The 26,198-nt window shown below is 35.9% G+C and overlaps 2 protein-coding genes across 2 annotated transcripts; both read left to right on the forward strand.

The window, feature by feature from the left end:
- The first annotated feature begins 9,833 nt into the window (after positions 1-9,833).
- LOC105101019 (olfactory receptor 6C2) lies at positions 9,834-10,823 on the forward strand. The gene has a single exon (XM_010994106.3). The coding sequence runs from the start codon at positions 9,876-9,878 to the stop codon at positions 10,821-10,823; it is 948 nt and encodes a 315-aa protein (XP_010992408.3). The 5' UTR covers positions 9,834-9,875.
- A 12,287-nt stretch (positions 10,824-23,110) lies between these two features.
- LOC105100976 (olfactory receptor 6C2) lies at positions 23,111-24,049 on the forward strand. The gene has a single exon (XM_010994063.2). It carries the CDS (start codon positions 23,111-23,113, stop codon positions 24,047-24,049), a length of 939 nt encoding a protein of 312 aa, XP_010992365.1.
- Positions 24,050-26,198: the final 2,149 nt, after the last annotated feature.

Below are 26,198 nucleotides of genomic sequence, written 5' to 3' on the forward strand. Positions count from 1 at the left end.
TCATCTTCGACAAAGGAGGCAAGAATATAGAATGGAATAAAGACAGTCTCTTCAGCAAATGGTGTTGGGAAAACTGGACAGCAGCATGTAAATCAATGAAGCTAGAACACTCCCTTACATCATACACAAAAATAAACTCAAAATGGATCAAAGACTTAAACATAAGACAAGATACAATAAACCTCCTAGAGGAAAATACAGGCAAAACATTACCTCACATACATCTCACATACATCTCAAAAATGTTCTCCTAGAACAGTCTACTCAAGCAATAGAAATAAAAGCAAGAATAAACAAATGGGACCTAATGAAACTTACAAACTTCTGCACAGCAAAGGAAACCATAAGTAAAACAAAAAGACAACCTATGAAATGGGAGAAAATTTTTGCAAATGAAAGCGACAAAGGCTTGATCTCCAGAATATATAAGCATGCAGTTTGGTGCAGCCACTGTGGAAAACAGTATGGAGATTCCTCAAAAGGCTAGGAATAGACTGACCCTATGACCCAGGAATCCCGCTCCTGGGCATATATCCAGAAGAAACCCTACTTCAGGATGACACCTGCACCCCAATGTTCATAGCAGCACTATTTACAATAGCTAAGATATGGAGACAGCCTAAATGTCCATCAACAGATGACTGAATAAAGAAGAGGTGGTATATTTACACAATACTATTCAGCCATAAAAACCGACAACATAACGCCATTTGCAGCAACATGGATGCTCCTGGAGAATGTCCTTCTAAGTGAAGTAAGCCAGAAAGAGAAAGAAAAATACCATATAAGATCGCTCATATGTGGAATCTAAAAAACAAAAACAAAAACAAAAAAACAAAGCATAAATACAAAACAGAAATAGACTCATAGACATAGAATACAAACTTGTGATTGCCAAGGGGGCGAGGGGTGGGAAGAGACAGCCTGGGATTTCAAAGTTGTAGAATAGATAAACAAGATTATACTGTATGGCACAAGGAAATATATACCAGATCTTATGGTAGCTCACAGAGAAAAAAATGTGACAATGAATATATATATGTTCATGTATAACTGAAAAATTGTGCTCTACACTGGAATTTGACACAACAGTATAAAATGATTATAAGTCAATAAAAAATGTTAAAAAAAAAAAGAAAGGAGATTAATTTATTCAAACAACCAGTAAAAAGGGCATTTTCTCTTTATTATTGAAATTTCTTTCTTAACCATGACAGACTTATTAATCATGAGCCCTAATCTACCATCATCAAACCATAAGCTTCTAAAGCAGCTAATATGTAATCATACAAGGTTTTTCCAAATTTTTAAAAAGTCATCTTATCTCCAAGTTACTGTAACTTTTATCTCACTTTTTAACTGACCTAAAGTAACATTTCTTCTAGCCAGTCCTCCAAACTTTAATGTCCTGAAACAATCTCAGATGGGTTGAGATGTTCCTCTGAAATACACTTACTAGGTAGATATTTCAAAGCAGGAATCCATTAGATCAGTTTTTCAACTGAATGAACTGTCTTGGAGCCTTTCATGTAACTATGGACTTACAAAGCATTGTATGTAGGCAGAATAAGGAATCGTATAAGACATCTGTAATACATATTTTTCCTATTATTGAAATGTAAATAAATGTTCCTTTGATAAAAAAAATACATAAATTTACTCTACAGTATCACTGAATACATAGTAATTTTTCTCTATGTGTGTTTTCGTATTAAATAAATACTTTACAAAAATTATATCATGGGAGATTAGGAAAAGCAAAATAGTTTGATTATTAAAATCTGTTATACCTTAGAAAATAAAGTAGGAGACTGTGTCAGGCTTGTTTTTTGGGTTTTTTTTCTCATTGGTAAAATGAGCACCTAGCCTCTGTCTGATGCTGTTGCTCCACCTAGTGTCTCAAAGGACAGTGTCCCTGCTGCTGCTTCTTTTAGTTGCTTTGCCAAAGTTCATTACACAAGAGGGTCATTAATGACATTAGAACCATAGATCACTGAGGATCCTTCACTTTATTCATTCAGATAATCCCAGTGCACCTCCAGAAGACTGAGTAGAAGAATATAAATATCATTAATTTTGGAGCAGGAAAGCCAACTCCCTGCTTAGAGCCATCAGAGTTCTTCCAAAACCCAGAGGAAGTTCTTTTTTTCTCCTCTCTTACATTAGGTTCTCTACCCTCATGACAGAGACCAAAGGAAAATGTTTCGAGGTTTAAAATAAGAAAGTCTCTAATGAGAGTCTCTATATGATATGAAGATGGGAAATGAATTACCCAAGACCCTCTAGAAGACGCCTGGAGAGGAAATGTAGGTTGGTGATCCTGTCAGGCCAGAGCAGAGGCACGTCTCCCTTAACACAACACAGGTAAGCACAGTAAGGAGTTGCCAGCTGAAACCAGGAAAAATTATCAGAAGTATAAGTACTGTTAAGTAGATAAGAGAATTACTGTCCCTTTTGAGGGATGAGGAAGAAATATTTGTTGTCAATGTCTTCTGCAACGTGGTTAAACTTGTTTCAACTTACAATACGGAAAATTGTAGTAGACATGTCGTGAATCATCCAAGAGTCCTTTGTAAAACTGAGTATTTTTACATCCATAAGTAGTCACCCATGCAGTGTAATTTCAAGAACATAGGCAAACACACACACATCAAGTCCCTGGAATTTATAATCAAAAAGAGTATTACATTGCTTAAAATGTCAACATTATCTAAATTGCAAATATTCTTTCATGATGAAAAGTTTAAGCAGAAATAACTCAGCCCTTCCTAAGCATCTAGTAGTTCCATGAATAGGTTTCCTTGTTACCTAAATCACTCCATGGAGAGTAATTTAGCCTGAGGAGAGCGAGGACGTTCTGTTGTTTATGAAGCACTCCACCGGATGAGGCAAGGTTGAGGAGAGTATTTCACTAACAGGGTTAGCCCAGTGTGTATTCAGAGGGAGGAGTATGAAAAAGAAGGTGACAACAATGATGTCAGTTTTTAGTTTCTTCACATTTCTTTCTACTTAATGCTTTATTGCAATCCTGAAGTAGTTGGGAGAGAATTAATTCTTAGATAAGCCAAAACCAAAGGACAAGTCAAAGAATAAGGCATGGTAAACTATCAGTAAACTCTTTTCCTTGCATAAAAGAGACACTGTGAATAAAATGATCCTATCTAAAAAGGCAAAACAGGATTTGCATAGAAAAAGAGGACTGAGGGGATGTGAAAGATCTCAGTTTGAAAACAAAGAAATCTCTTTTTATTTCTTTGTATAAGCTATCGTTTGGTAGAAGAAGCTCACTACGAGACCACTCGTTTGGGGCTGGCAGGGTCATTGAAGGGAACAGTTCTCATTATTTACTGATGTCTTGAAAAACCTTGAGAACTGAAGTATGAGGTAAATGTACATGACAGGCTGTCACTATATAATGTTGGCCATTAGTTTTGTTAGTGTCCTCATCTTAGTTGTGTTATTTCCCTATTAGAGTTTTCCATTAGTTTCCCTGCATCAGTGTCCATTTTCCTCACATGGTGCATTTAGAGACCGGCTGGCCCTGCCATATGTACCTTATGGGGACTTGATAAGGCACATGCCCATAGGAGGAGAGGACTTAATTTTGCCAGACTCAGAGGGCTCAGGTCGTTTGCTGGAAATATTTTAAAGCCAATTAAGTGAAAAATCATTCACATAACAAATGAATTACTGTCCCCTGGGGGTACCATTTACTTCAGTGATGGAGAAACAGCAGGAAGCATGGAGACTGTGTTTTCAGATAGGACATATTTTTACTGCTGTTACAAGTAATTAATGGTGGTGAAGGACTAGGAGCGGTTATTGCTTCCTGAACAGAAATAGAGTCTTTTTCTCTTGCTGAAGAATATACATAATGGTCACAGATAATATCAACAAAATAAAATTCATAATACAGGAAAAGAAGCTAGTGACTATTCTACTCCTCTTTCATGAGTACCTGAAATTATAATATAAATATATAAATTAAGTGATTGCATGTGATATGAGGTACAGTACTAATTGGGAGGGAGGTGAGGATGTAAGTGATAATGTTCAGTTTAGGCAATAAACTTCCTTCACTGTCTACGTAGGTCTCAAACATTAATATGTATATAATACTTGACCATCATACTAAAACATTTTCACTGACACCTAACCCCTCTCCCTCACTGCCTAGATGAAAAATGTTCAGGTGTCCCTGAGATCAGGAATCTGTATTGTGAAAAGCTCCTGATGATTCTGATTCAGAGAGTAACACACATTAAACAACATAATTAAACGCATGTTTTGTAGAAGAAGAAGGTAAAACATTACATAAAATGCTACAGGCTACAGAATTTTTGTGTAAATTAAATGAGTTTTATGATACAGAGCCTAGACCTGTGCTTGACAAACAGAAACTGGATCGAATATTTCCATTTACAATAGCTTGTCTCAGATTTTCCAATAGCCAGGTGGAAGTAAATCCTGACATAAAAGTAAGTGGTTGTGCTCTAACAGGAGGGTGGAGTGACAGAAAGGTCCAGAGTTGCATCATTAGTTAGGAAGAGTGAGCCTGGGAGAATGTCAGAGTGCAAACCTCCACACGTCGTGTGGGTCTCAGCCTTTGGATGAACAATGTTGTAACTGGACCTGTGGGTCTTATGATGGCAAGACTCCCTTTAGGAAACTTTGGGAATAAAAAATTTATCTCCCACAGGTCTTGGAAAGCACATGACACTCCTGAGGCCACACAGTGAGGTCCTGGGAATAGAGATGGAGAAGGGAGAGAGGGGAGATGGAAATTCTGCTTTTAATTGGGGTCCAGGGTCAGGCCTAGAGTTTCAAGGGCTCACTATTTATTGGTGAATATAAAACACAAGAGTGAGACTTTAAAGCCTGGGAAGAGAAAACACACGTGGCCCAAAAGGTCTGTTACCGGAATCAACCAAGATCTCTAAAACAAAGGAGCCTGATGTGAGGGGGTGAAGGGTGATGTTGGCCTGGCTCTTTACCTAGTTCTGTGACTGGCAGTGTTCACTGGAAATAGCCATCTCTGAAGAGGATGCCCTGGCAGTGAAAGCTTAAGTCAGGCACTTGCATTACAAAAAGGAAAGCCAACTGTCAGAGCTTACCTGACAACACAACTGAGGTACCAGCCAGTATACTTTGAGGAGTGAGGCAAAAGCAAGCTGGGATTTTAGGTGGGTGAGTTGGGGGAACAAAGACTATGGAGGTAAACATCACTTTTGCCATAATGATGTCTACCCTGCATGTGTGGGAAGATTTCTAAGAGAATAAGACCAAGACAAATTAGGAGAATGAGAGAATTCTTGTCTTCTGAGAAATGAGAAGATTCACACTTAATAAAATAAAGATGGACGAGGATTAAAAATGATACTGTGTTTCTGAAGTCGTAAAGAGAACGGAAGCTGATTAAATTTAAATTTTGGACAAAGGATTATGTTAGAAAATGGAAAAAATTAAAAAGCAAACTGTAGGTCAAATAAGTAGGTAAATTTTGTCCTTAAGACACTCAGACTTAATATTCTATTCTCCTTTCCAAATAATGATTCTTGAATAACAGTAGCTGTGATTCACTAACAGGTTCACAAGAGAAGGAAATCAGTGGCTGTGGAAATGGAACAGAAAGCTACTTTGCAGTACGTGTCACCACCTATTAGTAATTATTAAATTTATAATTTATCTGAATATTGTTATGGACCTCAGGATAAATCAGAATTCTTTCATTGAGTGTGTCTAATTCTAAACCCTTGAGATTTCCACCATAATGAAGTCTCTCAGCCATGATCACACTGCCAAGGGGTGATAGAGTTACTAGCTTATATCTGACTCCCGATCAAGAATCCCCGCCAAAGAGAGAAATCACTGCTGATCTACAGCTGACCCCTGAACAACAAGGATCTGAAATGCATGGTCCACTTAAATGCAGATTTTTTTCAATAAATATATTGGAAAAAGATTTTGAGATTTGTGACAATTAAAAAAAATTTAATTCTCAGAGAAACCCTGTAGCCTAAACATAACAGAAAATTTAAGAAAAAGGTATGTCATGAATGCATAAAACATGTAGATATTAGTCTGTCTTTATATATGCATAAGGTGAGTGAATTTTATACAAAATGAATAATGTGTTATATTTCTTACTGTTATATAACTTTGCTTTTAAAGAGTCACATTGCCATACAGTATGCCTCTCTCGTAACTGGAGAAACTTTGTATCAGCCTATCATCACAGGTGAGTATTTCTTTAAAAAAGTGACTGTTTCCAATACTGTATTGTAAATATGACTGTTACACTCTTTGCCATAAAAATTTTACATTGATTAATTCATCACTGCATAAGCTGGTGTACTGGGAACAATCTCCTTGATTTACAGTAGGCAACCATAAAGTAATCTTACTGCTTTCTGTTCATTATCAATGCATGAATTGCTTTACCTTAAATAAGTATGAATTTCTGTTTCATGTTATTTTTTCATTTTTGATGTCTAGTGTTAGTAACATATGTAATATCACAGTGTCTTACATTATATAAGATATTTATGTAGGTTCTGACAGACCATCTTGTAAACAGATGTTGTAAACTTACAGAATCAATAAAGAGCATACATTAAATGTATTTTTTCTTCCTTACGATTTTTAATAGCATTTTCTTTTCTCTAACTTACCTTATTGTAAGAATACGGTATGTAATATATATAACATACAAAATATGTATTAATCGACTGTGTGTTAATGGTAAGGCTTCTAGTCAACAGTAGGCTATTAGTTAATTTCCATGGGAGCTAAAAGTTTTACGATTTTCTTTGACTGCACATGGGATCAGTTCCTTTAACCCCTACATTGTCAAGGGGCAGCATAGTGTTATATTTTATACCTTAAAAGTACTGGTCCAAACAAAGACTAGAACTCTGTGCTATTTTAGACTGATTAATGGACAAGGAGATGGAGAAATCAGGAGTACTGGAAAGGTGATGAAAAGTTGAGTAACACAGTTCTAGAGGTTCTGTGACTGTTTCAAGATTCAAAAAAGAGAGGACATTATTTTTCCCTTACAAATATTTGGTTGATTGATTTGTCTTTATGCTTATGCATTTGTTTCTCAAAAGATTTTATTCACTGAGGTTGGTTCTGAACAGCAGAAAAAATGGAAAGCTAAATAAACCTAATATGTGTAGAGAGAGAGGGATGAAATTATTATAAATATTAAAAGCTGCATCATTAACAAATTTTAGGTTATATTAGCAAATAAGCTGGGAGTATCAGCAGGAGAGAAATAGGTTTTATAATCTAGGCAGGAAGTACGTTATTTAAACAAGGAAGAAACAGAATCTATCTTGAGTATAATCATAGAATTTAGCAACAATCCTAATCTTCCTGTCATTGCAACCTGAGCCTTTTAACTACCAGTATTGTTGGAAATTTTCTCTACTTTTTAAAAGAATAAAATAAAAATTGAGTTAAAATTATATATAAAGTAGATTAAATCATTCATTGAAAAACTAAATACATGCTACATGCCAGGCACAGTTTCCGTTGCAGCAAGTGATGTATCAGACAAAGAAAAAACCCCCTGTCCTTAGAGGTTATTTGTTAGTGACCTGAGCGATCCAATAACCCTAAGAGCACTAGTCTTCCTGAACTTCCGGAATGTCTACAAATATAGTATCTAGCGAATTTCAGCTGACTTTAAAGAAGACAGTACAAAGTAATCCCTTGAATGAAGAACATCAGTACTTCCTACCAGAGCAAGGGTGTTGAGTTTGGGCACTGAGGAGGGAAAGATGGTGGAAACGTGCCATACTCCAGTGTCTTTTAGAAAGGGAATCATTCTTTAGATACATAGCATGTGGTTTCAGCTTTGCAGAAGAGAGCAAAGCAGAAAGTTAAACAACTATAGTCTTTAAAAAAAATGTTGTATGGGGAGCAAATTCTGGACAATGGGAAAAAAATCTAAGCACCTAACAAGCAAGAGCTCCAGAAGGATTTCTAGAAACAAACTAAAAAGCAAACAACAGCAGGTGGAGAATTAGAATATTAAAGGTAAAGTAAGGACTACTTCAAAGGCCAGAGGAAAAGTCTGGAAAAGAAGGATTTATAAAGTTTAGAATCAGGATTTTCCAAGCCTTTAGCTTAAGAATATACTCAAAATGACTAAGCAATTTGAAACAGACATGAAAATAAAAATACTGAGTCAACTGACCAGAACATCATTAGAGATTATAGCTGAGTTTCATTTCACAGACAACTCTGTTTTGTTTCTTCAGTTCACATTTACATAATACTCTATACAGGCCAACATAAGAGAATTGAAGAGTATATGAAAGATTGTCTCTACTTTGGAGAAGTTTACAGAAACACAGAGGAGAAATATAAGTATAATGAAGTATATGATGTGATAGATTCCAAAACAGGGCAGGCAACTGGTGCTAGGAAATAACACAGGATCACCATCTCACATACTCTGGGTGGGTAAAAGAAGATTTCCTTGAAGAATTAATACCCGAGGAGAATCCTGAAGGACCAACAGGCACTGGGCAGTCAAAGGACTGCCCTTGTGGAGGAGACAGCATGTAGAAAATATGAAGAACTGTAAGTAGTCAAGGTTACTGGAACTTAAGTTATGAGGAAAAAAAGTAAGGAATTTGTAAGTGAGGAGATGTGAAAATACGGAAGGTCCTGCCTGTGAAGAACCTTGTAGGCCACACAAAAGAGGCTAATTTTAATCAGGAAATGTTTATCAGTGGAAGAAAAGAAGGCTTGGATAGAGAAAATGATTTCACTTTGAGCTCATTGTATGTGAGGTGACTGTTAAACATCCATTTGGATGATATATACTTGGCAATGATTTTTATTTGGAAAAGTCGTGGCCTTTGTGAGTCCATCATATAAATTAAATATATATATATATATTCACAGAGCGGGTATGCCAGGCAAAATAACTACAAAAAAAAATGTGCCATTGGTTTCAACAATAATAAAGTTCTTACAGGTGTTAGACAAGCAATGGGGGATTAGAAGTGAAATTCAGGTTGCAGAGGCTTAAAGCATAAACTGAGCAGGAGTAAGATGACAAGGTGAAGACACTAACATCTTTTCAAAGGAATTAAAAACATAATGAAATCAGGCACAGCCTGGAAGGCTATTTTTAAATGATATTAAATGTTGTTTTAGCTTCAGTGACCGCCATCAATTAACTGAAAACTTACATGAATTCACATGAGAAAATTCCTTTTGCAAATATCTTGACTACAACCTTTCTTCACACTATAGATAAAATAGTTGTGCATCAAACCATCTATGAATTGAGAATAAGGAATACAAGCAGAGAAGAATAAAGAGACAAAGGCAAGTCTCAGGAGCAGGGCTGTGTTTTGTTGTCATTGTTTTCTGTCCATTTTCCAGGAGAAATGTATCTAACCCTTAAAACAATCCCTGGAAAGTGACAGCTGAAGAGAATCCATGTTCTTCATTATGTGGAAAAGTCCTATATCCAAGGTTTGTCTTTAAACAAAGAATGTTTAAGTTCACAGAAGGTAACGTCATCTTTTCCCCCCTAACTTCCTTGTAAAACCCAATCCATGTCATGAATTACAAACATTTGTAAATTTTGAGGGGCAGGGAACGATCTGAGAAAATGTGGGACTGCTTTACAGTAACATGAATCCTGAAGGAATAATCCACTGCTCACACATGTACATTCAGGATGGCTGTTGAAACAGTGGTGATACTGAATATAACATGAAGGAGTAAAATAAATGCAGACTTGTTTGGCTTTATTCACACAGTCTTTTGCTACAGAATTCAAATATCAACTTCATAATATCTTTTTGATTTTTACACGCAGATTGGGTAGATTTCAAAACTCAGTGATGAAAAACCACACAGCAGTAACAACTTTTATCCTTCTGGGACTGACAAGTGACCCACAACTGCAAATTCTGCTTTTTATCTTTCTATTTCTCACCTACATGTCAAGTGTAACAGGGAACCTGACTATTATCACCCTCACACTGGTGGACTCCCATCTTAAAACTCCTATGTACTTTTTCCTCAGAAATTTTTCCTTCTTAGAAGTCTCATTTACTACTGTCTGTATTCCTAGATTCCTGTACAGCCTATCAACTGGGGATAATACCGTTACCTACAATGCTTGCGCAAGTCAAATATTTTTTGTTATTCTCTTTGGAGCAACAGAATTTTTTCTCCTGGCAGCCATGTCCTATGACCGCTATGTTGCTATCTGTAAACCCCTCCATTATATGACCATCATGAACGACAGAGTCTGCACTTTACTAGTCCTCTGCTGCTGGGTATCTGGCTTGATGATCATTGTCCCCCCACTTAGCTTGGGCCTGCAGCTGGAATTCTGTGACTCCAACACCATTGATCATTTTACCTGTGATGCAGGTCCAATCCTAAAGATCTCCTGCTCAGATACATGGGTAATAGAACAAATGGTTATCCTTGTGGCCGTATTTGCACTCATTATCACGCTAGTGTGTGTGCTTCTCTCTTACACGTACATCATCAGGACAATTCAGAGATTCCCCTCAGTCCAACAAAGGAAAAAGGCCTTTTCTACCTGCTCATCCCACATGATTGTGGTTTCCATCACCTACGGAAGCTGCATCTTCATTTATGTCAAGCCCTCAGCAAAGGAGGAGGTGGCCATAAACAAAGGCGTTTCGGTGCTCATGGCTTCAGTTGCACCTTTGCTAAACCCCTTCATTTATACCCTGAGGAATAAGCAAGTGAAACAAGCCTTCAGCAACTCCATAAAGAAGATTACATTTCTCTCAAAGAAATCAAGATTTTGATGAATCAGAGTAAAATGAAAGAAGAAAGTCCTCTAAATATTTAATGACAGCTTCTAACTTGTATCATTGCTTTGTACTTATAATTTAGTCATATTAACTTTCTCAAAGACATTTAATACTGCATCTTACTTTCACCTTAATCAAACTCCTTTTTTCCAAGCCAAATTCATACATGGTGCTTTCTCTCATTGTGAAACTATAAATAATGTATTTCTAAGTAATGAAAATTGTCTCCACTTCTGACCTATCTTTTCTTCAATGATCTAGGAAGGAAAGTAATAGTATTTAAGAGTATATAAATTATATAGAAGACACATTATACAGCAATAATACAAGTTTCTTCCTCTCAAAGTTATCAAAAATAATACCATAAATCTAAGAATCAAAAAAACAGAAAAAAATGTGCATAGATACATAGATGTATTAAAATAAATTTAATCAAATAAGGTGTTCCAGGCTAATTAAAATAATGAAAGAACAAAGTGGAAACTAAGATATCAACAGGATTTTAAGAATGATCAGAATTTTTAAAATGGAAACATCATCACAACCACTGATAAGATGTATTCACTATGTTATTTAAATTCATGAGAGAATTTCACTTAAAAGGCATTTAATTTAAAACAAATGTAAACATACATCACTTATTATGAGTTACAAAATTGGAACATATGAGTGAACTAGAAGACCAAATTTTAAACGCTAATGAAATAAGACAAGTCACATCAAAACAAGGCTAAGTGGATGATTTAAGAAGATATCAAGTATATTCAACTAGCAGAAATAGGAAAAAATAGGGAACTACAAAGGGAATAAATATTGGATTATGATCAAGAGGAAAATTGAAGAACATATTGCTAAACTGAAGGAATTAAAGTTTGAAGTAAGTAATAGTGTGCTTATCGAGAAAGAAAGAAAGAAAAAGAAAGAAAGAAAAAGAAAAAGAAAAAGAAAGAAAGAAAGAAAGAAAGAAAGAAAGAAAGAAAGAAAGCAAGCAAGCAAGCAAGCAAGCAAGCAAGCAAGCAGGAAGGACTGATTCTTTTTTTAAGCAAAATTTACATCTGGTAAAATGTACAAATCTTAAGTATCCAATTTGATGAGTTTTGACAAATGACAAATATAAGCCACATTTCTATCAACTGTCAAAGTCAATCAATTGATCAACTGCAGGTTTCCACTTCGAGTTGTGGATTACTTTTGGGATGATTTCCACAGGAAAAAAAAAAAACTGTCAATTGTAAGCACTTATACACCAGGAGATGACCACTAAAAATTACTTCAACATTTTATTGCATAAAGCAACCATCTACTATGCTCACAGGTTCTGTTCAGGAATTTATACAGAGAGTACACCAGGCCTTATTTCTGTTCTGTGATGTCTGGGGACTCATGTGAAAGACCTGAAGACTGAGAGCTGGAGTCATCTTAAGACACCTTCACTCACATGTCTGACAGCTGAATCTGACTGTCGGTTTGAGGCCTCCGTCTGGGGGGGGGGTTTAATATGCATTTCTCTATATGGTCTCTCTTTAGAGCCAGTCAGGGCTTTTTCACAGCATGGGACTGAGTTCCAAGGGTCAGTGTCCCAAAATAGAGGGATCTAGGCAGGATCTATATCCTCTCTATAACCTAGTCTTGATGGCATAGCATCAACTCTACTGGTTATAGTAGTCATTAGCTTCTGTCCAAATTCTAGGGAAGGAATTTAGAGCCTACTTATCCTTGGAAAGAGTGTCAAAGTCATATCATAAGAGGATGTTGGATGATTGATATTGTTGTGTTACTCTCATGGAGTACACAACATGTTGCTTTCTTTCTTTTTAATGAGGCTATACCAATAAAGAAGAAATATGTGACGTTTATGCAGCATGCTACTCTACACATTTACCTCTCTAGTTATTTCAGAAGGATTGACAACAACAATCAACATCTTGATATTTGAGAAATAGTCTGTCTTTCTAACTTTGCATATACATTTCTGTCTTCTTATAATTTACTGTGAAGTTCAGGGCTCACCAATAATCTAATAATCTATTTTAATTGATCCATTTATGTTTTATTTTCCCACTATCATTAAAATTAATAGATAAGTATTTTCAAGAATATTGGCTAGAGAAATGTACAGTAACTGTAGACATAGACAAGAACAAATACAACCAGCATATATGGAAGATAATCTTGTGTGACTAACTTAATCACCTCTATAGTATAAACCAACTGGTATAATGACATATACATTAGGAAAATTATGGAGTTGGGGCATCTATGTGTTATATGGGTTGACACTTGGAGTATAAAAAAGGCTAATTTCATACCCCAGTTTTGGAGGAAATGAAACACAATTTTAGCTTTAAGGAAGTCATTTTAAAAACTGGGATGGCTATATTAATATCAGCCAAAATGGACTTTAGAGCAAATAGTATTACCCTAGATATAAAGGGACATTTTACAATGTCAAAGGGTCAACTCATCAAGAAGACATAACATCCCTAAATGTACATGTACCTAATCACAGAGCTTCAAACTGCAAGAAGTGAAGACCGACAGAAATGGAAAAAAAAAAAAAAAAAAGACAGGTCTTCAACTATGAGAGATTTCAACAGTTCTAGCACAAGTAGAAAGGGAATAATTAAAATAGAGGACATGAACAACACTATCAATCAAGGTGGCCTAAGCGGCATTTAAAGAACAATCCACTAAAGAACTAAGATTGAACATTCTTTTCAATTACACATGAAATTCACCAAGACAGCACATATGTTAGGACATAAAGCAAATCTCAGTAAATTCAAGGGGATCATGATAATATAAAACACGTTTCCTGTGAACAACAGAATTATATTAAAATCAGTTTCTTTGGAAAAAATTTGGAAAATCTCCAAATGTTGAAAAATTAAATAATACCCTTTGACCATACTTTAGCAGAGGACAATGAAGAAGCTATTCAAAACAGAGAGAGAGAGAAAATATTTTGAACTGGTTGACAATGAAGGATGAAAATAATGATAAAAGCAGAAATCAATGAAATAGAAATCAAACATGCAATAGAAAAAAATCAGTGAAACATAAAGCTAATTTTTCAGATCAACATAACTGATAAACTTCTGCTTAGAAAGATCAAGAAATAAAGAGTTAAAACACAAATTACCAATTTTGCCAGTTATCAAATTATTGCCCCTCAGTCTCAAATTCAATCTTAAACCTGTTAGAATAAACAGATGATTTTTTATAAGTATTTCTTTATTTTCAGGGAGCAAGATACTAAAAAGAAACTTAGTATCATAAGATACTAAGCTTGCTCGTGGAGAAATATTTCAGGAGGAAGGGGCTTCTCTTCCTATGTTGGTTCACAAACTGGCCCCTGTACACAGAGGACAAGGAGAGACTGGAGAGAGAGGCAGGTCACTACTGACTGGTGAGTGGCAGTTTCAATAAGCAAGGGAACTTACGTACAAAGTTTGTCTTCAGCCACAGGAGGAGCAGATCTCCACACCCACCCACAAGATTCTTAAAGATTATGAACAGGCCTTAACTGGGCTCAGTCATGTATTCAGTTCAGATAATCTCAACAACACCTTACCTTCTTAAGTCTACTTTCTTGAGACTGCGCCTAGTGTGGGAATGGTGGACAGAATGTGCATTTCAAGAATGGGGGAGTGCAGGAGGAATCTCTGCTTGCAAGCCAACCAAAAGTCACCTCCTCTCCATGACCTCCTAATATTCTAGTTCTGGTAACTGCACAACCTCTCACAGGTGTGGTGTGGAGATACAGTCCAGCCACTCACCAGGTATACAGAGACCTTCAGCAACTCGTCAGTCCACACCTGGCTGACCATCACTATTTACATACTTCCTGATGTGGAGGAGGTCTCCTAACCACAGCTGTATCCTTGCTACCTCTGCACACCCTCATGTTTACCCCTGGATGTGACTAGCCAGTGCCCTAGGGTATTCTTTCCACCTGAAACAGGATTGTAGACTAGTTTAGGTCCGGGAAAACCTGTGAACTTCTCTGCCAGTGGACTACAACTATACCTTCTGCAATGAGATTTGAACCCCAGTCTTGAAGAGTTGATTCCCCCTTCATAATTGTCCCTCCTTGTTAAATTCTCCCTGAGTCTCAGGTACCTTCTAGAGTTCTCTTATATCTTATGGTTACTTATTTACCATAGTTTAATCATTCTATATATTAAATTCCCCCTTTTTAAATCACTATATGGTTTCTGTCTCCTGATTGAACCTGGACAGATACACCAATACAAAGAATGTAAGACAGAACATCAATATAGATCCTCCAGATATCACCATATTAATAATGGAAGATTATGAGCAATGTTAAACCAATATACTTGACAACTTAGATGAAATGGAAAAGTTATTTAAAAGATACAAATTACAAACCTGACACACGCACACAAATCGAAAATCTGCGGTTTTTTTTCTTTTTAGAAATTGGATTAATAGTTAAAAACCTTCTCACAAAGAAAACTCCAAAATCACGTTGCCTCACTAATGAATACCAATGTATGCAAATTCCTTCAGAACACAGAAAGACTACTTTCTCACTCATTTTATGAAATCAACATAAACCTGATACAAATACCAGGCAAAGAAATTACAATAATAAAAATGTAGACCAACACCTCTCATGATCACAGATGCAAACATCCTTCACAATTGACCAGCAAAACTTATAGGTCAATAATAGTAACCAACTAAAAATGGACAAGAAAATTTATTAGATACTACTTAAGGAAGTTACATGAATAGCCAATGAGTACATGAAAAGAAGTTCAGTATCATTAGTCATCACGAAATTTAAATTATAACTAAAATGTATCACACACTCACTAGAATGGCTACAATTAGAATACAGGCTGACAATGTAAGTCATGACAAGAGTAGGGAGCAACTGGAACTATCATACATTGCCGCTATGCATGTGAAATGATACAGCCACTTACAAAAACATTCTGGCTAGTTCATATAAAATTAAATATAGTTGTCACATGTCTCAGCAATTGCTCTCTTAGCTATTTACCTAAGAAAACTGAAAACAGATATCCCTCAAAATAACATACATGAATGTCTGTAACAATTTTATTCATATAGCTCAAAACTGTAAATATCCCAAATATTCATTAAAAATAGAGAAAACAGATAAACAAGATTATACTGTGTAGCACAGGGAAATATATACAAGATCTTGTGGTAGCTCACAGCAAAAATAAAATGTGACAATGAATATATGTAAGTTCATGTATAACTGAAAAGTTGTGCTCTACACTGGAGTTTGACACAACATTGTAAAACGACTGTAACTCAATAAAAAAAGTTAAAAAAAAAAAAGAAACCTAATTTGGTATTCTCATGCAATGGAAAACCACTCAACTACCCAAAGGAGTAAACTGCTAAAACAAATAGAACAGAAAATATCAAAAACGTTATGCTAAGTGAAATAATACACTCATCAATGTACATCAATGTAAAATTCTAGAACAGGAAAAACGAATCTGTAGTGACACATAAGTGACTGAATGAGGTCAGAGCAGAGTGTGCTGACTGCAAAGTATCATGAGGCAATGTTTTGGGATGATAGAGATGTTATATATCTTGTGGTTTGGTGATTACTTACATGGATACATTTTTCAAAATTTCTCAAACTTTACACTTAAAATGAATGTATTCTATTGTGTATATATTATACCTTAATAACACTGATTGAAAAAGCAAAGAAAATGAGCAAATTAACTTCAACAGGTACTTCACATAAAGAAATATCTAACCAGCACCTGAGTATATGAAAATGATATATGACTACAGACACACATACAGGCACTCAAACAGAAGTGGAGAAACTGGAATTCTTACACGCTGATCACAGGAGTGTAACTGGTATACACGCTGTAAAATATACTGCATGACTAACAATTAAAATCTTAGGTATATTACCACCAGAAATTTATGTGTATGTAAACAAAAAAATTATATACAAGGTATTATTCTTACTAGTAGTACTGAAAATAAGCAAGACCTGCCCTCTTCTCCTACCTACCCTTCCCCTGATGGGTAGATTTCGAACAAGGATACGATATGTTAGATCCATCCCATTCCCTTTCTTTTTTTATACTGTCTTTTCTATAGACAGATTTCAGGCTGTTCCAAGTCAAGCAGTAGAAGTGTTTGTCCTGGGTAGTGGAGTAGATTTGGATTTCCAGCACTACGTACAGTTATGAATGACTCAAGATTTCCTTATTGGGATGTTCATAGCTATGTTTTCAATACTTCCATAATGAAACTGGTATTTTAATCTCCATTTACTTGCCTACTTTCTCTCTCTACTTCACTTGGAACTCAAGCAAGGAATTAAGGGTGGGATTCCTTCAGGTCCCACAGTCCCAACAGTGACAATGAGAGACCCACTTTTGTGCATATAAGTGGTATTACACATTGGAAGCAAAATGTGACAATACACTTCAAAATTCTAAAATGTAATTGGCCTTTGCCTCAGAAATTTCTCTTCTGATAACATAAACTAAGGAAATAAATAATGTTTATATAAAATATTTAATATATAATGATATAATATTTAAGTATGAGAAGCCTTATTAAATAAAGGATAATCCATAAAGAGTACAATGCAGAACATTTACAATGCAAACCTGTATTTTTACCATGTAAGTGTTTATAGTTATTGGCCTAGAAATTGAATGTATGTAAACTTTCAAATATATATATATATATATATTATATAATATATATATGAATATTTTCTCATTGAAAACATAGGCATAAAGCAAATTCGTTTTCTTTTCTTAACACTTTGTTATCTATGGGTTGAAGACTATCCAGAAATATCTTTTCATCAGAAAGTTACTGTTTTGCACTTGGAATGTGTCTAATAAAACTGTTGCATCTTATTGTCTCCAAGGACACAATTCCCACTGCTGCCCCTATTAGGTATTTTGCCAAAATCCAGTGCCTTATAGATTCATTAGTCATATCTGAACTTTAGTCACGAAGGACTCTCTATCCACATAGAGGGGCCCCTGCACATCCTTAAGAGTCTGAGATGGTAATAAAACATTCATCTTATTTCACTGTGTAAAAATCCATCTTTGCCCAGAGAAATCAGAAATTATCTTTTTTAAAATCACCTTCTTTTTCTCAGACATTTAAAATAAATGACTTTTTACTTCTGCTTTGAGATATAAGAAATTGCTTCCTAAGTTTAAAGTGGAAAAACATCTTTCATGAGAGTCTGCTGGCAACTCAGAGAGCACTATCCGCTGCACAGAGCCGTCTGTGAATGTGTGTCTCACTGCGAGGGGCACTTGTGCACACACTTGAGTCCACTCATCCTTTTAGTTTCATCTGTGACACTACCGGGATTACACAGTCAACTAAAGCCATGGTGACCTTCCATTAGAGTAAGTATGTTCTTTGGTAATTTCAGTTTCTTTCTTCATTCAGAGTTCTAGTTCCTTGGTCTATGCCAAATATCAAGTTTATCTATTTAAAAATCAGATGGCAATAAATTAAGTTGGATATCTCCAGAAAAGAAAAGTTATTTCTAATACTTTTTAGTATTAGAAAAATGAAATGTGAAGGGATTGAACGCATTAGAAGTATTTATTACACGCATTAGTAGAGATAGGTCAGTTACCTGTTCACTCTTTCTATCCTTAGTATCTGCAGCAGAACCAGCCATATTACAGCATCTCAATAATTATATCTTGAATGAATTCATGAGTACTTACAAGAACAGGAGGGACAAACAGAAGTGACCTTCCCTACAATGTCACTCTTACCAATCAATACATATAACCAACATGTAACTATAATGCCCTTCATTAGTGTGCCAAGTTATCAGCAATGCTGCCATTAGCGATAGTTATAGTGAGCGAGTTATAAATGCAAATATTCCTTGAAATACACTAAATAGAAAATATACCTGAATGAAAGTGGTTTACCAGATCATTCATTTAATATCCCAGTATCACAGAAGACAATTATTGGTGATTATAAAGGGAGGACAGTTTGGGAGTTGGGAGCAATGCTCTGAGTTAGGATGCCACAGTGAAGCACTAAGAGCATTAGAGTTTTCTGTTTGGTTCAGCAGGGTCAGCTCCCTAATAATACTATCTAAAAGGGTACCTGATTATCAGCTAACTGTTTCTCCCCTGAGTGGAGATTAGGGCTCCTTTTCTATAGAGATGCCTTTAACCGTAGGTCATTTTCTATCTACTGTATTCTGACACTGTGATTTGTTTCTGTTTTGAGAGAAATAACATGCCTTGATTCACCAAATCTTAGGAGAATACATTTCCACCTTTCTTGTAGGACAGTGATTGCAAAAAATTAATTGAAACCATTCATACAACAAACTAATTAATTTTTGCATGGAAAAGCTTTTTTACTCCTTAGAATGGAGGGAAAACAAAAGACATAAACTCTTTACTAACAAAAGGAAGCAGCTGCCCAAATACTTACTTAGTAACAGCTGAGAAAGAAATGTGGAATATCTATTGCCTTGTGTCCAAAATTGCAGAGCCTCTGAACTCTGCCCATAGTATTTCTCTGCAGAACACTGAACAGGTTATCAGAGGCACCAAAATCCACATGCTTTATAAAGAATGCAGGAAAGAAAACACAATAGCTGCAATGGCCATTGATTAATACTCTTATACATTATAAACATAAGTATTAGAGCAAGTTACAGAGCAAAAAAAAGAAGAAGGAAATAAAGGCGATAAAGAAGTAGGGGTAGTGGCTTTAACTTACCATCTACCAGGCACTCTGCACAGATTATCTCAATCAATACTCACAGTAATTCCATGAACTACATGTTATGGGGAAAACTGAGGCTAAAATGGAAAGGAGAAATGAGAACACTGAAGCCTTACTCCAGAGACTATGTAAAAAGTACAGAAAGTATACTTCCTCACTACACATCAGTCCACGGGAAAGCAACAGAGTTGGAGTCATACCTGCTTGACATTAAAAATCAGTTTAAATTTTACCATTAGGCTCATATAAATATTTTTAAAATCATCTTCAAGGTCATTCTAAAGATCCAGTAAATCATTTTAAAGAAAATACCTTGTATTTGATGTTTAAGACAAATGCAATGCTCACTTATTTATTTGAATATTTATTAGCTGGAAGTATTTCATTAATCTAAATGCTTGTGCATTTGCAATTCAAAATCCATGAATATGTTCCTTCTCTTCCTTTTCACAATTCTTACCTAAAGCCTAAATGAATTAACTTCCATGTAACTGAGAGACAGACGAAGACTTTCAAGGAAATACCTAGCATGGGATAACTGTCAATTAATAACAGTTCAAAACCTTTTTCCACAACATATAGGGGAGAATTAATCATATTTGGGCTTTAGAAAAATGATTCTGATTGTATTGGTTCTAAAATATCGAATGGGAAAAGCAGAGATATATGTTAAGCACATGTCAGTATACTTTCACAATATTTCAGCTATGAGATAAAGATACCCAGGGTACAATTAGTATTGGGAGTGAAAAAGCAAAAGGACCAAGAAGATAACAGAAATGGCAAGACCTGGTGAGAAACTGAAAATGGGAGTAAAGAAAAAGATATAATTAAGACTGTTCTTATGACTTAGGACTGACAGGGCAGGAATCACAATAACATGCACTATGTTTGAAATCTTGAAATGGACACAACTAGAGGACTCTCAAAAGGAAATAATACAGAGACAAGTAAGAATGCCTCATATAGTAAGTAGTAATGAGTGTTCACTGTATTCCAGATGCAGCTGTAGATATTTTAGCTGCATATTTAAATTCATCAGTACAACCCTAAAACGTGCATACTATTTTTATCTCAATTTTGCACATGAAAAAAGCACAGAACAAAGAAGTTAGGCAGACTGCCCAAGGACACTCAGAAAAGAAAAAGGAAAACTCTGAATTCAAACCTCTCAGTCTGATCTAGATGTCCAAAAATAAGTTGAATGTTAAAGCAAAAATACTGTAAGATGTGTTTTCTCTGCAGATATAAATTTGGGAATTATACCTGATTTGAAGTTCCCTTGTTTATAAGAATCTCCTAGAGAGAGAAGAGTGAAAGAAAGGACTGCCTAGAAAAGAGATTTTAGGTCAATCAACAAGTAGATAAGATTAGAAAAAGAAAAGGCACCCTGAAGGAGAATGGAGATAGAGTGGGAGGAAGAAATCCAGGAAAATGTGAAATAGTGTAAGTTAAGCTGTCATGGCTTTCCTAAGTTAGCAGTTTATTCTCTCTCATGCAGCAGAGAGTTTGAGTTAAATGAAGGCTGAAATGCATTTAATGAGTGAAACAAGAGGGAGGCTAGTCATGGCTTGTTGAGAGTAATTTAATTAGCACAATAATCAGATGAGTTAATCTATAAATGGTTAAAAGGACAAAGAAGACAATTATCACATAGATGGAACGTAAGTGAAAATATAGAAGCAGAAATGAGAAATGGCCAAGTCTTACTAAACCTGATACTGCTAAATGTCATTTATAATAATGTGGCTAAGTGTATTTCAAGCTGAAACAAGGTTGACCAAAAACATTTTAAAAATCAGGGATATGTCAAAAGGACACATGCACCCCCATGTTCATCGCAGCACTATTTACAATAGGCAAGATGTGGAAACAACCTAAATGTCCATCAACAGATGACTGGATAAAGAAGATGTGGTATATACATATATACAATGGAATACTACTCAGCCATAAAAAAGAATGAGATAATGCCATCTGCAGCAACATGGATGAACCTGGAGATTATCATTCCAAGTGAAGAAAGCCAGAAAGAGAAATAAAAATATATGATATCACTTATACAGAGAATCTTTAAAAAAAAAGGCAAACTTACTACAAAACAGAAACAGACTCACAGACATAGAAAACACACTTATGGTTCCCAGGGAGACAGGGGGTGGGAAGGGATAAATTGGGAGTTTGAGGTTTGCAGATACTAACTAATATATATAAAATAGATAAACAAGTCTATACTGTATAGCACAGGGAACTATATCCAATGTCTTATAGTAACTTATGGTGAAAAAGAATATGAAAACAAATATATGTATGTTCACGTATGACTGAAGCATTATGCTGTAAACCAGAAATTGATACAACATTGTAAACTAACTATACTTCAATAAAAATATAAATATACAACAATTAATTAATTAATTGAATTTTTAAAAATCAGGGCTCTTCGGCTCTATAAATATACTCCTAACGTTCCCTTTCTTCTCTGTAATAAATTTTGAAGCAAACACATTACAAAACATACAATGAGTGAAAATACATCATTATCAAATGTGGTTAGAAAGAAATAATAGAATTCAATTTAGAATTTTAATACCAAAAAGCTGTTCTGAATGAGAACCCTTTGGTGGGAAAAGAGAAGCAAGCTCTCAAGATCTAGAGAATATGAAACTGCAGAAGCTAGTTAGAGTACACTAGGATTTTCCCTGTCAAAGGAATCAAAAACAAAGCAATCCACCCAAGAATACAATCCCAGAATTCAGCTTGTAAACTGGGGAGAAATTCTTTGAGGAACAAGGATATCCTAGGAAGTATAAAAATATGTAACATACTCTATTCTAACAGTAGGCGGAAAATATAATCAAGGATATATATTACAAATACTAAATACATACATTTGAAATAAATTTTCTATGAGGGAAACCTCAAAGTGTTTGGACTGTAGCGCATTTAAATGAATCTTTAAGAAAATATATCCAGTAAAAAAGTCCTAAACACACTTCTGAGAAGCTGGACTGGATACGCTGAAACAGGATAGACTATGTGATAAGTACTCACTGCCAGTTTAATAATAACACACACGTAACTTTAATGCCAGCATCTTAACAAAGACCATTTGAGGGGTACTTCTCTGCTAGAAGCATGTTTGAAAATAAGAAATTGGGGGAAAGTAGATTTGTTGACCCAAAAGCAACTTACTGAAAGAGACATTTTTTTCCAATAATATTTACAAGATATGCTGAACTGACACCAAACTAAGTTGTACTTTATTAGAAGCAGCAGTATGAAATAATGATTTTAAAATGAATAGTCAGTTTCTGTGACACAAAGAGGTGATGAAACATTGTCATGTGCTGCGTGCTTGCTTCTCCACTAACCAATTGTATAGGAATCACTCTCAGATTTACTTCGCCTGAGGTTAGAAACTGACCTGGACTCTGGAGTTCCTCATACAAAGTCTTATTGTTTCAAGCAGAAGGGGCAAGAGACAACCATCGAGGATGAAAAACCAAACCACAATAACAACCTTCATCTTGCTGGGGCTGACGGATGACACTCAACTGAAAATTCTGCTTTTCATCTTTCTATTTCTTTCCTACATGTTGAGTGTATCTGGAAACCTAACCATCATCACCCTCACTCTGATGGATTCCCACCTCAAAACACCTATGTACCTTTTCCTCCAAAATTTCTCCTTCTTAGAAATTTCATTCACAACTGCTTGTGTGCCCAGATTCTTGTACAGCATATCATCCAGGGACAAGTCTATCACCTATAATGCTTGTGCCAGTCAACTGTTTTTTACAGACCTCTTTGCAGTAACAGAGTTTTTCCTCCTGGCCACCATGTCCTATGACCGCTACGTGGCCATCTGCAAACCCCTGCATTACACAACCACCATGAACAGCAGAGTCTGCAAGAACTTCCTCCTCCTCTGTTGGTTAGCAGCATTGATCATCATACTCCCACCAATCAGTCTGGGTTTGGGCTTGGAATTCTGTGATTCGAATGTCATTGATCACTTCTGCTGTGACGCTTCTCCTATCCTGAAGATCTCCTGCTCAGACACATGGCTGATAGAACAGATGGTCATAGTGTGTGCGGTGCTGACCTTCATTATCACTCTCATGGGTGTCGTTCTTTCCTACATTTATATCATCAGGACTATTCTAAGGTTTCCCTCTGCCCAGCAAAGGAAGAAGGCCTTCTCCACTTGTTCTTCCCACATGATTGTTGTTTCCATCACATATGGCAGCTGCATCTTCATTTATGTCAAACCGTCAGCCAAGGACGAGGTAGCTATTAATAAAGGAATTTCGCTCCTCATTACTTCTATTTCACCAATGTTGAACCCCTTTATTTACACACTGAGAAATAAACAAGTGAAGCAAGCTTTTCTTGACTCAATTAAGAAAACTGTATTCCTCTCAAAGATGTAAAGGAAAAATGAGTCAGTGAATCTTAATTAGATGATCTGGCACAAAACCTGAAGCTTCTGATACTGTTTGTCCCTATAAAATTTATTCTCCAGTCATATTGACATTGTATAATTTTCTTTTTAAACTTGCTTACTGTGAACCCTGACTATTCCATCTTTTATTCTTCACTGAAACTAAACTCAGGATGCGTACTCTCACCATCTGGCAGAAACTGCTATTTGCCAAACATATCAGTTGTTACCTGCTGGAAATACGCTACACCACATTTTTCTGACATGCTGCTCAGTGTGGCTATGCAGCCTCTGTTACAGCTAACAGAATGGGTGTGGAAGTGCTGTGCACCATTTTTAGATTGGGTCTATAAAAATACCCAACATGGCAGCCACCCTCTGTTTTCCCTCTTCTATCTTCCAGATGTCCATGTTGAAATGACTTTGTCAGCTTCACTTTGATGATGAATGAGCTTGGTTTTCCAGTACCTCTATAGTCTTTACCTAAAGGACAGGCAGTCACAGCAAGCTTGGTAATGCTTCCCCTCTGCCCTCTGTGCAGGGAGTTGTCACCAAATTCGACAGGTAAAGTATCACAGAACTATTCCTGCCACCTAGCAAGGGGGCCACGTTCACAGTTAGCGCTACACTGGGTACAAGGCTGAAATTACGACCCACCCGAAGTATCATTACAGGTACATGCTGCTAAATTTGGTGGTATGGATATTTTGGTTGACTACTGGCATCCTCCTCCTCAGACACACATAAATTTATGTGACTATGTGAGGAAAATTTGTATTTAAAATAATATATAAAAAGTTGTGAAGCTGTAGTACTAGCCACCCGCTTTCTTATCTACTGATCCTATAAACCTTTCCAGGGAAGTGCCTGTATTACTTCCTCTCATTTCACTGTGAGGAGGCAATTATTTAAATAAAATTCTAGCCTTTAATGTTTGCCAACCACTTCTTTTAAATAGCTAGTGTTTAAACGGCCCTTTCCAATTTTCAATGAGTCCACTGCATGTAACATGTCTATGCAATACTTAATTTTTCTTGACCCTTTATGTACACTGGTAGCACGAAAGTAACTTTATCAGAAGAAATACATTCAAGAGACCCTCAAGGTTTTCGTGCAAGTAGATGTTGGTCCCTCAGCTAATCTCTTTCAGTTTCCATAAGCCTAACTGAGGGACTAAACTTAGCCCCCTGTACAAAAATTTGCCAATCATAATCTTTCAGGCTAAAATAAATTGAAGAAATCTGAATGAGCATTTTAAGATGTCCATGTGGAGCTAAAGTGGCTTTCTCACATCCTACAATTGGTATTTCACAATTAATTCTTTTCGTTAATCCTGATAATTCATCTTTTTCATACTCTCCAAAAGTTGTCTAAACAACTTATTGATTTAGCCAACTACCACTTTGACCCCATCTTTTCACTTCTTCCCTTTGACTGATCACTCCCTTGGATAACATCAATCTTGTTTGTTTCCATCAAAGGTATTTTTTACCTCATGAGACAACTGAGAATTCAAGTACAGCTTCCTGAATATTAATTTAATATTCTGAGAATAAATTGATAAAAGATGCACAAGATTGGGAACTCATCTATTACAACAACTGTTATGGTCTGAACTAACAATATTAACTCAGGTCTGTCTTTCTGGTCATCATAAATTTTGTCTAAGGTGGTCTGCATGTGCAATATCCCCACATCAAAAGGAGTATTTCAATTGTGGGTCAAAGAGGGAATGGAGGAATTACCACTTTCAGGGTGGGCCTGCACAAACTCTGCCTTTACCCACTACAACAATACCATCAATAGCACACCGGGCAATGTCTGCTCACAGACCTTTGCAGCCCCTTGAATCATTAATCTAAATAATTTGTTCTATTCAGTAGGGCCTAAAGTTAATGAACTAATCCCTTTTTACTCATTCCAAGAATCCACACTAGTCAAGATTCATTAAGCTTGTGCTGCTATTTCTTCATAAAATATTCTAGATCTTTTAAAAAATGGCTTTGGAATCTTTGATCATCTGATCATTGCCTCTGGCTACTTGTTACCCACATGAGTCAGTGGTCTTGAGTTCATCTGAGAATGAATGAATTTCTGCCCAGGTGACCATATGAGCATGTGAAGGCTTTTCAGCAATG

This window comes from Camelus dromedarius, chromosome 11 (genome assembly GCF_036321535.1).
Source record: "Camelus dromedarius isolate mCamDro1 chromosome 11, mCamDro1.pat, whole genome shotgun sequence".
Lineage (NCBI taxonomy): Eukaryota > Metazoa > Chordata > Mammalia > Artiodactyla > Camelidae > Camelus > Camelus dromedarius.